At 38.4% G+C, this 16460-nt stretch overlaps 1 protein-coding gene and 1 pseudogene across 1 annotated transcript in view; both read right to left on the bottom strand.

Annotated features, from left to right (window-relative positions):
- Window positions 1-16460, bottom strand: part of LAMA2 (laminin subunit alpha 2) — a 645380-nt gene that overhangs the window by 125856 nt on the left and 503064 nt on the right. Inside the window, exons 36-37 of the mRNA XM_012932852.2 lie at window positions 8513-8675; window positions 6324-6534 (exon numbers count right to left, since the gene is read on the bottom strand). Of these exons, the coding sequence (XP_012788306.2) occupies window positions 6324-6534; window positions 8513-8675 (374 nt within the window). The remainder of the gene's footprint in view (window positions 1-6323; window positions 6535-8512; window positions 8676-16460) is intronic.
- On the bottom strand, window positions 11659-12906 carry LOC129404201 (ferritin heavy chain-like; annotated as a pseudogene).

The following is a 16460-nucleotide window of genomic DNA, read 5'->3' as shown; positions in this document are numbered from 1 at the left end:
AAACTTATTTAATTCTGTGGATCTAACTCTAAGTCTTTGGATCCTGTTATCATCATCTCTTAAATAAATTGGAAATTGAGTAGCTTAGATAGTTTACTTAAATTCACGTAGTCTGGTGTGGTTAAGATCTGAACTCCAGTCCACCAAAGGCTGGAGCCTGGGTCACAAAATCTGAATGCACTGGCTCACGTTTGACATAAAAAATATTTCTTATTTAGAAATGAACAGAAACTTTACCAAAGAAGAAATACGAATGGCCAAAAGGCACATGAAAAAGTGCTCTACATCACTAATCATCAGAGAGATGCAGATCAAAACAACCACAAGATACCACCTCACACCACAGAGACTAGCACACATCCAAAAGAACAAAAGCAACCGCTGTTGGAGAGGATGTGGCGAGAAAGGGACCCTTCTACACTGCTGGTGGGAATGCCGACTGGTTCAGCCCTTCTGGAAAACAATATGGACGATTCTCAAAAAATTAGAAATTGAGCTCCCATTTGACCCAGCAATACCACTGCTGGGAATATATCCCAGAGAGGCAAAAAAGTATAATCGAAATGGCATCTGCACATGTATGTTCATCACAGCACTGTTTACAATAGCCAGAATCTGGAAAAAACCCGAATGCCCTAGAACGGATGACTGGTTGAGGAAACTTTGGTACATCTATACAATGGAATACTATGCAGCTGTTAGAAAAAAGGAGGTCACAAATTTTTTATTTAAGTGGATCGGCATGAAAAGTTTCATGCTAAGTGAAATGAGTCAGAAAGAGAGAGACAGACATAGAAAGATTGCATTCATCTATGACATATAGAATAACAGAGTGGGAGACTAACACCCAAGAATTGTAGAAACAACTACCAGGAGGTTGACTCCATGGCTTGGAGGCTGGCCTCACATTCTGGGGAAAGGGCAACTCAGAGAAGGGATCACCAACTATAATGTAGTCGAAGGCCATGTGGGAGAAGGGAGTTGCGGGCTGAATGAGGGCTAGAGACTGAGCACAGTGGCCACTCAACACCTTTATTGCAAACCACAATAGCTAATTAGAGGGAGAGAACAGAAGGGAATGCCCTGCCACAGTGACAGGGTGGGGTTGGGGGGAGATGGGATTGGGGAGGATGGGAGGGATGCTGAGTTTACTGGTGGTGGAATATGGGCACTGGTGAAGGGATGGGTTCCCGAACTTTGTATGGGGGAAGCATAAGCACAGATGTGTATAAATCCGTAACTGTACCCTCACGGTGATTCATTAATTAAAAATAAATCAATTAAAAAAATATTTCTTATTTGTGCCGTTATTAACTCATTTCATACCATTCTTTCCCAAGTTTACCAACCACATTTACATGTCAGATACATACATCTTGTACCTGCCTTTAAGACTCTATTCGTGCAGTTCCTTCCCTCATGTTTGCCCAAATCTCGATCTTCTGTTCTCCATGTTTAACTCATGGTCATTAGACCACTTATATAAAATAGCACTCATCCCAATCCTAAGTATTTTTAGGTACTAGAGCGCAGTGATTATGGTTTAGATTGAAGCAATAGCTTGACTAGGATCTCATCGCTGCCCATTTACCAGAGATAAGCCACCTCTTTACTCTGATATCGCCATCTTCCCTCTGCCTTCTCTCTACCATTGTAATGGCTTAGTAACCCTAGTAACCCCGTGTCCTTTCTAGTAGGCTACATTCAAAGCCTTCTGTGATCTGGCTCCAAATGCCATTTCCAGACTCATCTTCTGCAATAGACTTTTATGTAGCCTTTGACTTAACTTTATTGCTACACTTGACATTTCCTAGCATCACCTTACACTTTCAGAAATTGGTACTTGTGAGTATGCTGTTTCTTCCTTTCTATCTCTCTTGGTTCTGCTAGATGCCATCATCACTTGTTGTGAATAAATTTTATCATCAAGTGTCTCAAGTTCATATTATTCAATCATAGAATTACATTATAGTTTAAGGCTAAGACTGCCTTGAATTTGCAGGAGTATGTAAGCTCAATGAAATTAGGAAAGATTTATATTTAACTTCAAATACCGTAGCTAAAAGCAGTACCTTGATATACTAAGTACCTCACAAGTAATTAAATGTTTCTCCAAACCCAGTTTAATAGTCTCATATCACACTATTTTCCAATATAATATTAATTGCTTTATAAAAACCCTTACAGGAATTTCACCAAATGTAGTTTTAATACCACTCATACAAAATTCCCCAAGTGCAATTTTAATGCTGTCACTGTCACTGTCACTGTCATCCGGTTGCTCATCGATTTGCTCGAGCGGGCACCAGTAATGTCTCCGTTGTGAGACTTGTTGTTACTGGTCTTGGGCATATAGAATACACCACGGGTAGCTTGCCAGGCTCTGCTGTGTGGGCGAGATACTCTCAGTAGCTTGCTGGGCTCTCCAATAGGGGTGGAGGAATCAAACCTGGGTCGGCTGCATGCAAGGCAAGTGCCCTACCTATTATGCTATTATTCCCAAAAGCTTTCAGGAAAATACTTTCACTCAAAACACATTTCTAATGTAATTTAAAGATAAGAATATGTCTACTTTACCTGGTTTTCTCCCCCAATTCATCTTTTCTCACCCAACTTGGTCATATTCAGCCTTTTTTTTTTTTTTTTTTTTGCTTTTTAGGTCACACCTGGCAATGCACAGGGGCTACTCCTGGCTCTGCACTCAGGAATTACTTCTGGCGCTGCTCAGGGGACCATATGGGATGCTGGGCATCAAACCGGGGTCGGCATCGTGCAAGGCAAATGCCCTACCCGCTGTGCTATCGCTCCAGCCCCCATATTCAGCCTTTATTGCAGTATTTCTAAACCATTAAATTGTCCATGTCCCCCGCCCCCCCACCCGAATCTCACTTCCCTCTTTCCCCAGGTCTTGATATGTTTATCCCTATTTTTTTTTTAACATTCTTTCTACTTTCACTAACCTGGGCTTATCCTTTAGAACTTAGCACAGTGTCAGGTGCTTTACAAAACCTTTAATAAATTCATTAATAATTTGATGCCCTTCCTTTACTTGTCATCATTATAACTATTATCACATAAAGAGATATTTGTGTGCTATACTAAAGTCATGGAGGACTATTTAAATAATGTGGTACGGGGCCCCACTTTAAGTTTCTGAGTTAATAGAGAGTGGGACATTTTTCTAGAAGAAAGTTGATACGCTGCTTCAAGGCCATAATATAAAGATCACTGTTTTTGTTATATTCATTTGAGGAGTTTAATACTCCCTGGAGGGCTGGAGTGATAGGGTGTTTGCACATGGCCAACCCGGGTTTGATTCCTCTGGCCCTCTCGGAGAGCCCAGCAAGCTACTTAGAGTATATTGCCGGCACAGGAAAGCCTGGCAAGTTACCTGTGGCGTATTTGATATGCTAAAAACAGTATCCACAAGTTTCAAGATGGAGGCGTTACTGGTGCCTGCTCAAGCAATGGGATGACAGTGACAGTGACAATACTCCCTGGAATTTAGGCTTTTGACAAATGTTTATATTAATAAAAAATAAACGTTTACTCCCTAAAAACAAACAGAAAACATTTTAGTCCTATCTAACTATCTCACCTTCGTGGGCTCAGGCCCGATACTCAACAATATTCACAGAGGGATCCAGTGTGGCAGTTGCTCATAAACCAGATTAACTCATAAACATTCTTAGAACTTTGAAACTTGGGAGTCATCCCAGATCAACTAACTCAGACCCTATGCGAGAAACCAGGGAACCCATCTATATACCAAATTCTCCAGATGATCCTGTTTTATCCAGTCTCGCATAACTTAATCAACCTTACTCAATCTTGTCAAACAACCTCAACTAAACTGTGACTTATGGATATTAATTTCATGGATTTATCTATTGTTACAAGCCTTTAGTTAAGTAGGACAAAATAAGTGAAAGTACAAAAAGAACCACTGAGAACTTGAATGTTGATATATAAACTCCTGAACTTATGGGGCCAAGAATGATGGCTGCTGGTTTTAAACAACTTAAAATGAAGAAAGAGCTAAAATCATCATTTAAAGTGTCACCATAACTCTTCCCCAAATACTTCCCAAATGCTTATTGTGCTTTCTACCCAGGAAATTTAATTTCTTAATCTGTTGCCATAAAATGAAATAGTACACTTTACTTTTTGGATAGTTACACTACTGGAATGTCACTGAGCAAAATTAATTCTACGGGAATGTGATGTGAGCATTGCAGTACCCCGCCTCCCAACACTGCTTTCCTTTAATATTGCCAGAATATCAATTGTATATTGCTTAAGATTAGCCATATCAGTTAAGAAAAACTTAGCTTGCTCAATCTTCTATTAGAGCGAGAAGACTGAACCAAGGAGAGGGATGCAGAAAAAAATACCTTTAAAAATTAATTAGTAGGGCACATATGCTGCCTGAGCCCATGTGCTGCTTGTGCCCACGTGGCCAAGCACACTCGGTACCTGAGCTCATGTGTCGCCTGCATCTCCCCTCTTGAGATGTGTACTTTCATGCTTTAGTGTCCAGTGCTAGGATGTGTGTAGAGCTTCCTCCACCCTTGGAGAAGCCCGTGTTCTCTCTTGAACGTGTTACTCTTCTCTCTCCCACTTATCCCTTCCTTCTTCCCTCAGAAACCTCTAAATAAAATCAGTTTACTTCAAAAAAATTAATTAGTAGGGGCTGGAGTGATAGCACAGTGGGCAGGGCATTTGTCTTGCACGGGCCAGCCTGGGTTTGATTCCCATCATCCCATGTGGTCCCCTGAGCACTGCCAGGAGTTATTCCTGAGTTCAAAGTCAGGAGTAACCCCTGTGTATCGCTGGGTGTGACCCAAAAAGCAAAAAAAAATTAATTAGTAGTTTTTACTTTGTAATCTAAAGGGAACTAGAAAAAAAGTGAGTGGGGGAAATGCCAGATATCTTTTATTCAATTATCATTCCACAAACATTTCTGAGAACATAATATATGCAGGAGAATATTAGTAACAGCTGAAGGGAAAATTATATGGTAGAAGCAATAGAGCTCAGCTGCTACTTTCTGATCTGTGAAAGAAAATACTCTGGAAATGAAAAAGGTTGATTGTCTTGGGGAAGAAAGTTGTTGCTTAAATACTGAATATAGGTGTGCAACATTGTAGATACTGAATTTAGTCTTGGAGAAAGTGATCAGTTAGGGAAGGAAGGAAGGAAGGAAGGAAGGAAGGAAGGAAGGAAGGAAGGAAGGAAGGAAGGAAGGAAGGAAGGAAGGAAGGACGGAAGGAAGGAAGGAAGGAAGGAGGGAGGGAGGGAGGGAGGGAGGGAGGGAGGGAAGGAAGGAAGGAAGGGAGGGAGGGAGGGAAGGAGGGAGGGAGGGAGGGAAGGAAGGAAGATAGAAGGGAGGGAGGGAGGGAGGGAGGAGACAAAAAAGGATGGAAAATGCGGGAGGAAGGAAGAAGTGCATCTGTCTTAAGTTCTAGTATTCTAGTATCATAACCAAAAAAGGCAGAAGCTACCCTCTTTTCTTGAGGACAGGGTCCTTTTCATCTCTGAAGAATATAAGGAAAAATAATTCTGATCTGATTTATTTTAGTTCCATTTAAAATATCATTAGCATAAAACACATAGCACAGCAGGTAGGGTGTTTGCCTCGCATGTGGCTGGTCTGGGTTCGATACCTCTGTCCCTCTTGGCGAGCACGGCAAGCTACCGAGAGTATCACGCCTGCACGGCAGAGCATGGCAAGCTACCTGTGGCATATTCGATATGCTGAAAACAGTAACAAAAAGTCTCACAACGGACATGATACTGGTGCCCTCTAGAGCAAATTGATGAACAGGACAACAGTGCTACAGTGCTATAAAGTAAAGAACCGAAATTTCCCATCCTCTGCTCCTTCAGTGAGCTCTTCCTTCTGTGTTCAATTTGCATTGGTACTTTGATGTATGGCATCCATTAAGCTAAAGCATGGTTTAGATAAGTTTTAGGCACTTCAAACACCTTAATGTTTAAAGATACCCTCCACTATAATACACTCTTTGAATTGTTGGGGGACTGATGTATTAAGTCTCTAATTGACTTACCAAGCTTGCACTTTCAGTTAGCGGTACAGTTGAATAAGATCAGGATCCCCTGACTCCCAATAAAAAGTTCTTTCTACTGGCACAGTTTCCTTACAAAGGTTCAGTAGTTTGAATTCTCTACATTTTTATTGTATGGACAATAGTCTTTGATTATTAAAAGAGACATCACGTCTCATCTGGCTTCTTGAAGTCATGGTAATTGCCTATCAACTTTTCCCGCCTCTGCCCTCAAATGAAAGAGCCTTGTCTCACCTCGAGAATAGTCATGTTTTGTTTGTTTGCTGCTGACAAGCGATTAGTTTCTCTAAGTTTGTCTGTGGCTTCTCTCAACAAGTCCTGAGCATCATCAACTTTGTTTTGGTAGTCAGTCAGTTTCTCCCTCAGGTTCTTCTCCATTTCTTCATTTTTGCCTCGAGACTCTCCAAACAGCTTCTTCACTTTCTTCAGAAGACCTTCGGCAGCTCTGCATGGATCAACAGACAAAAAACAGATGGTAAATTCCCGGACTGTCTCAGATCAATTGGTATTAAAGTGGGTGGAATAGAAATGCATTACAAGAATGCACAATAAGACCGATTGAAAGCATATTCAGCTTAGGCTACATTAAGTTGAAACTGGAACTGAGAGGTGGCAAGACCACTGTCGCACTGTCATCCAGTTGTTCATTGATTTGCTCGAACGGGCAACAGTAATGTGAGACTTGTTGTTACTGTTTTTGGCATATCAAATACGCCACGAGTATCTTGCCAGGCTCTGTCATGTGGGCGTGATACTCTCAGTAGCTTGCCGGGCTCTTCGAGAGGGATGGAGGAAATCGAACCTGGGTCAGCCACATGCAAAACAAATGCCCTATGCACTGTGCTATTGTTCCAGTCCGTGGCAAGACCAATGCAAGACCATTTCTAATTAAAATTCAATGAAAAAATAAACATTTAAAATTTATTAATAAATTAACATATTCAATTGGAAATGATCATCTCACAATCTGACTGGTGAAATAAATGGATTTTGTAATACACATCACATTCTTCTCAAAAACTTTTTAAATTCACACATTGAGATTTTTCCTGTTACTTTGATTCAGTTGAAGTCTTCATATGTTTTATTAGAAATTGTGAATGAAATTATGTATTATTGCCATGCTAATATAATTTATATATCACCTTACCACTAAGTAAGAAACATGGGAGTTGACTGAGTTTAACTAAATCGGTAACTCTAAATTCTAAGAAAGGCCAAACTGCTTGAAAAATAGCAATTCTTAAATTAACAAATAATACAAGCCTTTGAAGCATTTGTCAAAGTGAACTGCTTTTTTCCTATAGCTTCAGATTCAGTAAATCTGGAATAAGTTTTGATAAAATGAATTTCCCTTTCTTATATATTGGTTTTTGCTAACTTTATGTATATTGGCTAAGTACTAATAACTTTGAAATTATCTGATCTCTGATGGAAAAATACACTCTCACTCTGGAGAACGTTGTCCCAAGAGTTAGTAAAATCACTATTTCTTTTTGCCAGGGAGAGGCTACCTGCAAATTATCATATAGTTTTCATTGATGGGGCCAGTGATTCAGTGACCAGGTCATCCGGCCGGGTCTCCAGGGCTTCAGGGGTACACCTTGATATAGGGGGAAGTGGTGCTGGGGATCTAACAGTGATCAGCCTTATGCAATGAATGTACCCTTACCCCTGTACTATCACTCTAATCCTAAAATTACTATTTTTAATCTCATATCCTCTGAACAAATTTCAAAGTATTTGGTATTTATGACTTAAGACTCATAGCATGTATAAGGATGACAAATGTATAGGATGCTATGGAATTTAAAACATTATCAAGGGCCAGAGAAATAGTAGAGTGAGGATGGTACTTGCCATGCACAAAGCTGACTTGGGTTCCATCCCCTCATCCCACATGGAGCACTACCAGGAGTGCAGGAGTGATCCCTGAGTATAAAGCCAGGAGTAAGTCCCGGGCACTGCAGGGTATTGTGTCAAGAATATGCATTTGTGTGTGTATATGTGCATATATACATATACTATATGTGTATGTATATATATATGTGTGTGTATATTCTTGTACTTATATATGTCATATATATATGATATTTTTAATGGCAGTTCATAAAAATATAAAACTTTTAAAATGAAAAGCAAAAAAGAACTTTTTAGAACTATTACTAACAGGTTAAAAAAATATCTCTTAATTAAACAAATCCACTAGCCAACTTTATAGATTAAACAGCACCAAAATAATCATTATTTATTTATACATAGGCAAAACATGCTTTGGGTCCATTTTTTGAGCAAACTAAAGTATAAGCATAAGAGAAAACAAATATAAAAATATTTCTACTCATATTCATGATGGAAAGTTAAAAACGATAAAACATTTTAAAGCTCAGTCAATTAAATGAAAAAATAGAACATCTACTCACACCAACTCGTCCTCAGCAACTTCCTTCTGTGAATCTAGATTTTTCCTCCTCAGTTCTGACATCATCTGGTCAATCTCTTTTTGGAGCTCTTGAATATTTCTCTCAAAGGCCTTGTCTTGAGTTCCTAGAGTTTCATTTAATTTTATAGCTTTCTCATTTACAGCTGCAGGGGGCAAAACAAATTTTGCGAATTAGTAAATAAAATGCCACATGCAAACCAGGCATTCAGCATCTGTTCTTCCCTACCATTTCCAAATGAAATGTACTTTGCCATGTGTGTTTCCACTGGGAAATAAAGAATTAGTTAAAATAACAATTCTTAGCAAACAGGAGAATGTGGCATATTTTTTTCCATAGTATTTTTCCTTTAGTTTGGGAGAGCACAATAATTAAAGTATAGTATTTGTTACCCCAAGGGAGAAAAATATTAAGAATGTGGCTCAAATACTCCCTAGATAAGCAACAAATGAGACATGCAATGTAACACTTGGAGGCTGCAAACACTGGGTTTGTACTGCTGATAAGACAGTCACATTCAGTCAATTGAAAAGAACTGAAAATAGAAATATTATGAGTGATGGCATTTCTGTAAATGAACTCGCCTTGCATGTCCATGCAGCCATGCTCATTCCCCTGCTCAATTTAGTGAGGACAAGATCACTGGGATAAGGACAAATATTATAGATTAGGGCTCAAAGATACCTTCCAGCAGTAGCATCTATCATCAGAGTGTGATTATTATGCATTAAATGGGGTTTCAGTTGTGTTCTTCAAAAACTTAGGGTTCTCCAGGTGATTCAATTATTCTACAAATTATATCTGTGCTGCCAACAATGTTTTATAGGTTGGCAAGATTTCACTTATAAAAAATTAGAATTCTGGGGCTGGAGTGATAGCACAGCAGGTAGGGCGTTTGCCTTGCACGCGGCCGACCCGGGTTCGATTCCCAGCATCCCATATGGTCTCCTGAGCACCGCCAAGGGTGATTCCTGAGTGTAAAGCCAGGAGTAACCCCTGTGCATCGCTGGGTGTGACCCAAAAAGCAAAAAAAAATAGAATTCTATGTCAAAAAACTCTAAAAAATTGGTTAATTGAAACATTTGAACAATTCTATCATTTTTTTTTTGGTCAGCTCCCTGAAGTGTGTTATGTAGAATATCAATGTAAGAGAGCTCAAAGGAGATATTCTCTGGAAGTCTTTTGTCTGCTCAACCCTAATTATTATAATACTACTCATACAAAACTCTAGAATAGAGCTTGCCTTGGTCAAATGACATCATCTACATTTAAGATTAAATCTTTGGACCTTTGCTAGACATAAAAGATTTTTGAAAATTCTTTTCTATTCTTGAAGAAAATTTCTGATTCATACTGCTCAGAGCTCTTCCAAGATTTATAGACAGAGCTGCTGGGGCAGGTTGTATACAGATAGTTAGAGCCATACGATCAGCCAAGATGGGTGAATGTGGTAAGTTAAAACTGTAGTTCTCACATGTGGTCTCAAAAACCAAACCAATCCTAACCTACAACAGCATAACCTGGTACCTTGTTTCCAAGAACTATAAAAAAACTATCAACGAAGTGACAAATTCTGGAAGGGAGTCTCTACTTTTACAATTGCCTAGAACCCCCACACCAAGAAGTTCTGATGGACACTAGAGTTTGAGAATTATAAATGCAGATAACTAAGATAGCTGAGGGGCCACTAGCCCTATATCCAGAGCTGTCAGGGGACAAGAAGGTGTTGCCAGAAAAAGTATTTCCACATTCAAGTCAAGTGCTCGAGGCCATTGACCTATCTCCACCCTGATCCCAGAGACTTTCTTCTTTATATAGCACATATTAGTAAGATTATATGCTATTTTCTTTTCTCCTTTTACTTATTTTGTTAAGTTTCTCCAGTCCAGCTCATTATGTTTTTGCAAATGACAAGGGTTTATCCTTTCTTAAATATAGCCAAGTAATATTCTATTATGTATTTATATCGCATATTTATCCACTCATATTTCTATGGGCACTTGGGTAGTTTCAAGATCTTGGATATTGTTAATAGTGCTGCAATGAATATTGGGGGGTAAGTGTGTGTTTGTGTGAATATAATTTTTTTTCAAATTAATATTTATGTGCTTTGGGGATAGATTCCAAAGAGTAGAATGTTGGGTCATATGATTGTTCTACATTTAATTTTTCTTTTTTTTTTAAAGAAATGCCTATATTACATTTTCATAAACAGAGGATGAGGGGTACTTATTTTAAATGTCCTTACCAGCACTTGTCTGTGGTATTTTTGATATAGGCTGTTCTTAAGTATTCTCATTATTGTTTTATTTTTCTTATAATCAATTAGGATGACCATTTTTTATATAAATCTGTTGTCCCCTTGCATGTCTTCTTGGAGGAATGTCTGTTCAATTCTTCCCTCTATTTTTATTTTTGGTGAGGTTTATTTAATGTTGTGGTTAAGTTACATGAGCTCTTTATATATCTTGATTATCAGCTATTTGTTGGATATATATATATATATATATACATATATATATCCAAAGGAAAATATATATCCATTGTGTGCTATCGCTCCAACCCAGAGTTTCTTGCCCCCGCCCACACCTGGCTGTCTTGACACAGGCCCCTTGGAGCACGGTGGGTTGAGTTTCCCTCCCTGCCCTGAGCAGAGACCCGGCAGCCAAAAACCTCCAGAACCCAGCCACAGCCATGTTCAAGGCCCCTCTCCACACATTTGAATGAGCCTCACACATGAAGGAACCAGAAGAAGAACCCAGGTGTGCAGGACCTGGGGCTGAGATCTTAAGGTCTGATTGGATGAGGACTGGGCCTCCTCCACCCAGACCCCTCATTTTCCGGTAGCTTGGCAGCCACACCCACAAACTGCCCGCCTGCCTGTGTAATCCCATCAATGGCCGAGATCCAGAGACTATAAAATGACACTCTTGGAAGCTCCAGGTTGATCTTTTTTTGGGGGGGAGGGAGGGTACCAAATTACTTTATTTGAAGGACTGATACAAATCGTAAGACTGAAATGGATGCTTTGGAACTTATAGAAAAGGTCAGGGTGACCCCAACATGCATGTGCTATTCGGGTGGCCCAGAGGTCACCGATAGCTCGGGGAAGCCAACTTAGTTAAGGCTTAGCTCTCGTTGTCACTGTGACCCAGTGTTTGCTCATCAAAGAGATACTCCGCCATGCCAGACTCGGAGACCCCATCTTGTGCAGGTTGGTTAGATGGACACCCAATTCTTTGATGGCCTTCACCTACTCATCCAGGTAGTGAGTCTCCAGGAAGTCACACAGGTGGGGGTCATTCTTGTCGGCGGCCAGTTTGTGCAGCTCCATTAGTGACTGATTCACGCTCTTCTCCCAATGCAATGCACACTTCATTGCGTTCAATTCATTCTCCCAGTCGTTACGATCTGGTTTCTTGATATCCTGAAGGAAAATCCAGCCACCATGCTGTTTCTGCAGCTTCATCAGCTTCTCTGCATGTTCTCTCTCCTCATGAGAAGTATTTGGCAAAGTTCTTCAAGGTCACATTGTACGGTCAAAATAGTAAGACATGGACAGGTAGACGTTAGAGGCATAGAGCTCCAGGTTGATCTGGTGGTTGAAGCTGGCCTCTGAGTCCTGGTGGTAGCTCTGGCGCACCTGCAAGGGGGTTGAGATGGGACGAGGCCTCGGTGGCAGTGGTGGTGGTGGTGCAGGACAGGCAGCGAGCGGCCGGCGGTGGCAGCGGGTGGTGATGGGGGGAACGAGTGCCAAGTCTGTCCAAGCACTGTTGAAGCAGGAAGCCGCGGGGACTCTCCATGTGCACTGTATCTACTGTCTTTTTTTTGCTATAAGACCTCTTATAGCCTAGTTCTCCTTCTCAGAGAAATTGGCAAGGTACGAGCATCTTGCCCACACGGCAGAGCCTGGCAAGCCCTCATTCATATGCCAAGTAACAACGATAGGTCTCATCCCCCTGTCCGTGAAAGAGCCTCTAATGTGGCACCGCTGGGGAGAATGAGTAAAGAGAGGATGCTAAAATCTCAGGACTAGGATGAATGGAGACATTGCTGGCGCCCATTCAAGAAAATCAATGATCAACTGGATGACAGTGATACAGTGATATATATATATATATACACATATATATATATATACACTTGCACTCAATAGGATGGAATTTTGTTTTAGTTTATTTGAAGGACAGAATCTTTAGAGTTTGATGTAATATCTTTTGTTTATTTTTGTTCCTTGCTATATCAGTCTAAAATATAAATTGTAAATTAAGTTATATAAATAACTATCATAGTGCTTTGCTTATATTTTCTTCAATGAGTTTTGAATATGGGGGCCAACATCTAAATTTTGTTCTATTTTGAATTAACTTTGGCATGGTGCAAGAGAGTGATTCAATTTCATTCTTTGTATGTGGCTATCCAGTTTTCCAAAGGAAATTTGCTTAAAATAGCTTTCTTTACTTTTTTTGTGTACTCTAGATTCTTTAGTCATAAATTAGCTTTCTCTATATAGTAGGGTATAATTCTGGAATACAAAATTGAATTCTATGAGAGTGTGTCTGCCTTTATTCTACTACCACACTCTTTTGATTACTATAGTATTATAAAAAAGTTTAAAGTTAGGGAACATTGTATATACATCTTCTTTTTGCTTATTATTGCTTGGGCTGTGCAATTGGATAGTTTAGTAGTTTCACATGCATTTCAGTAATATTTGTTTTATGTTCTGAGAATTCCATTGAATATTCGATAGAGATTTTATTGAATGTAAATAATACTTTGGGTTGGATGGTCATATTAACACATTGATGCCCGCATGTACTACTAGTGACTTACACTTGAATGTAGCTTAACTAACAGAAATTTCAGCATTAGGATTAATTCATTAGCAATGCTAATTCCTCAAATCCATGAACATGGAATATTATTTTTCTTTTAGCATCTATTGCTCCTCATATATAGATTTACCATTTGTCATTTATGCCTTTCACTAAGTTGATATTTGTTCTTTTTTGCTACTTGATATTTGTTCCTTTTTGGAGTAACAATAAGTGTCATGGTTTTCCATTGTTTTTCTTCTATTTATTATTTGCATATATAAATACAACATATTATTTGTGTTTTTCTTTTTATTCTTCCTTTAAACTGCATTGGCTTCTTGTCTGTAATAATTATCCAACTATAATTTTTTAGAGTTTTCTATGTATATTACTATGTTATGGGTAAATATTGATAATATTACCTTTTTTCCAATCTGTATGTCTCTTATTAATTATTCTTCATTAAAATGCTGTAGTTAAATTTAGTATTAATACTATGTTGAATGGGCTGGAGCCATAGCACAGCAGATTGGGCATTTGCCTTGCATGTGGCTGACCCTGGTTCGATTCCTCTGCCCCTCTCAGAGAGCCTGGCAAGCTACCAAGAGTATCCCTCCCGCACGGAAGAACCTGGCAAGCTACCCATGGTGTATTCAATGTGCCAAAAACAGTAACAAGAAGTCTCACAGTGGAGATGTTACTGGTGCCCGCTCGAGCAAACTGATGAACAGCAGAATGACAGTGCTACTATGTTGAATAAGAGTGATGAGATCCAACACTTTTTCCTTGTACCTGATCTTAGAAGAAATATTTTAAGTTTTATTTTAATAATGTAGAGGTCATCATCACTATCATCATCATCATCCCGTTGATGGTCGATTTTCTTGAGCGGTCTCAGGAAGGTCTCCATTCTTCCTAGCCCTGAGATTTTAGCAGCCTCTCTTTACTCTCCTTCCCAACAGTGCCTCATTGGAGGCTCTTTCAGGTTCAGGGGAATGAGACCCATCATTGTTACTGGTTTTGGCATAGAGAATATGCCACGAGGAGCATGCCAGACTCTCCTATGTGGGCAGGAAACTCTCGGTAGTTTGCCAGGTTCTCTGAGAGGAGAACTAGGCTATAAAATGTTTCCTTCTGGGAGTTTGGTTTTATAGTCTCTGGATGTTGGCTGTTGATGGGATTACACAGCGTCAGGGACAGTTTCTGGGTGTGACCACCTAGCTACTGGAAAATGGGGGATCTGCGCGGAGAAGGCAAATCGATGAACAACAGGACAAAAGTGCTACAGTGCTACATTACATATTACCTTTTAAAAAATCTCCAAGTTTTAAAAGCTAAATATGGATGTATCCTTGAGCCTTTTATATAAATATATAGCATATAGTTCTTTGTCTTCCATAATATAAAAATTATTGTATCTAAGTATATAAATTAATTAATTTCTATATAATTTCAGAGGAGTTTAAAACACTTTCAAGCTTTCTTTAAATTAAAATGATATTAATATAAAAATATAGAAGTAAATATAAAAGGGAATGCAAATTAGGAGAAGCATTATTAGACAAAAAGCCCTATCAGAAGTTCAGTGCAGTGGATACAAAAATATATTTATAAGCATTTTAGTAGTCAAGGTACAAGGAGATCAAAGTAAAAACATAAAAGAGGAATCTTTAAATTATAAATAAGTTCATTCCTTAAATGAACTAATATTGATTTTTATACTAAAAATATTACTTCTGTTGAGTATGTTTATTAAGAATAGAAAATACTACTATGACTTAAAAATAGGAAAGAAAGATTTTAGCACTTAGTTCTATTACATGTCATGACAAACAATAATAGGTTTATTTATTTATGGTCATCGTTAATTCTAATAGTGCAAAAATAAAAAGTAGCTTACTCACAGCCCAATAAAGAATCATAGAACAATAAACTTTAAAAATTATAGTGAGATAAAAATTTTCATGATTAATAGAAGTTGGTTATCTTTTATTATGTTAGAATATGAATTGATTGACAAGTGAAAGAGGATGAATAATGTACTGCATATTTCTAAAAATTAACTGAAATAGGCAAATGCCAGACTGAAGCATTTGCTTTAATATGGAATTATATTATCACTAATAAAACCTAAGAATACTAATATTATTCTTAATTATAATGTGGAGAGAAAAAATAAGTATATGAATTTACTGTATTATCGATTTAAAGCTTTGATGAGTTTTTCTCTCCTTTGTCTTTAATTCTTTAACCTGATAAGATATTAGTATATATATATATATAAATCTTAGGCAAAATTTATTTGACTGCTTATATAATCACTCTTAAATTTATATATAATTTTATGTTTTTATTTTTTTAATGACTCTTTTTGATGAATTCACCAGAAAAAAATATTAACATTTACAATTATTTCAGTATCACAGGTATGAAACAAATACTCCTTGTGATGGGGCTGGAGCAATAGTACAGCGGGAAGGATGAGTAAGGACAGGCTGCTAAAAATCTTGGGGCTGGGATGAATGGAGACGTTACTGGGCCTGCTCAAGCAAATCGAAGATCAACGGGATGATAGTGATAGTGATAGTGAACTATTTCTCTCAAAGCAAGGCTAGAAGGGTAACTGGATAGGGTCTGGAGTTAGCTTGCCTTGCATGCGGCTGACTCAGGTTTGATCCCTGGCATTCCACATAGTTCCCAGCCACCGCCAGGATTAATTTCTGACTGCAGAGCTAGGAGTAACCCCTGAGCATTACCAGTTGTGGCCCTAAAACACAAAACACTATTAGAAGCAACGTAGTTTATTCCAGGAATTTTTATAGTATTTTTGTACATTTTTTTGTAATTGCATTTAAAAAAATTATATAAGTACATAAAATTTTACAACTCTTACATCTTTTAGCAGATTTAGAACCCTCAAATGTCTCTAAAGATAAAAAATAAACATATGATTAGCTACTATGTAGAGAGAACCCTGGTTAATATATAAATGTTTGTTAACATATATAGATGTTTTGTGATGACTGCTGGGATTGAAACCAGGTCGGCCATAAGCAAACATATGCCCTCCTCCTGTACTGTCTCTCTGGACACCTATTTTTTTCTTTGAA

The sequence above is a fragment of the Sorex araneus genome, chromosome 4 (genome assembly GCF_027595985.1).
Source record: "Sorex araneus isolate mSorAra2 chromosome 4, mSorAra2.pri, whole genome shotgun sequence".
NCBI lineage: Eukaryota > Metazoa > Chordata > Mammalia > Eulipotyphla > Soricidae > Sorex > Sorex araneus.
Note: the sequence above shows the minus strand (reverse complement) of the source record. Positions and strands in the feature narration are given on the sequence as shown.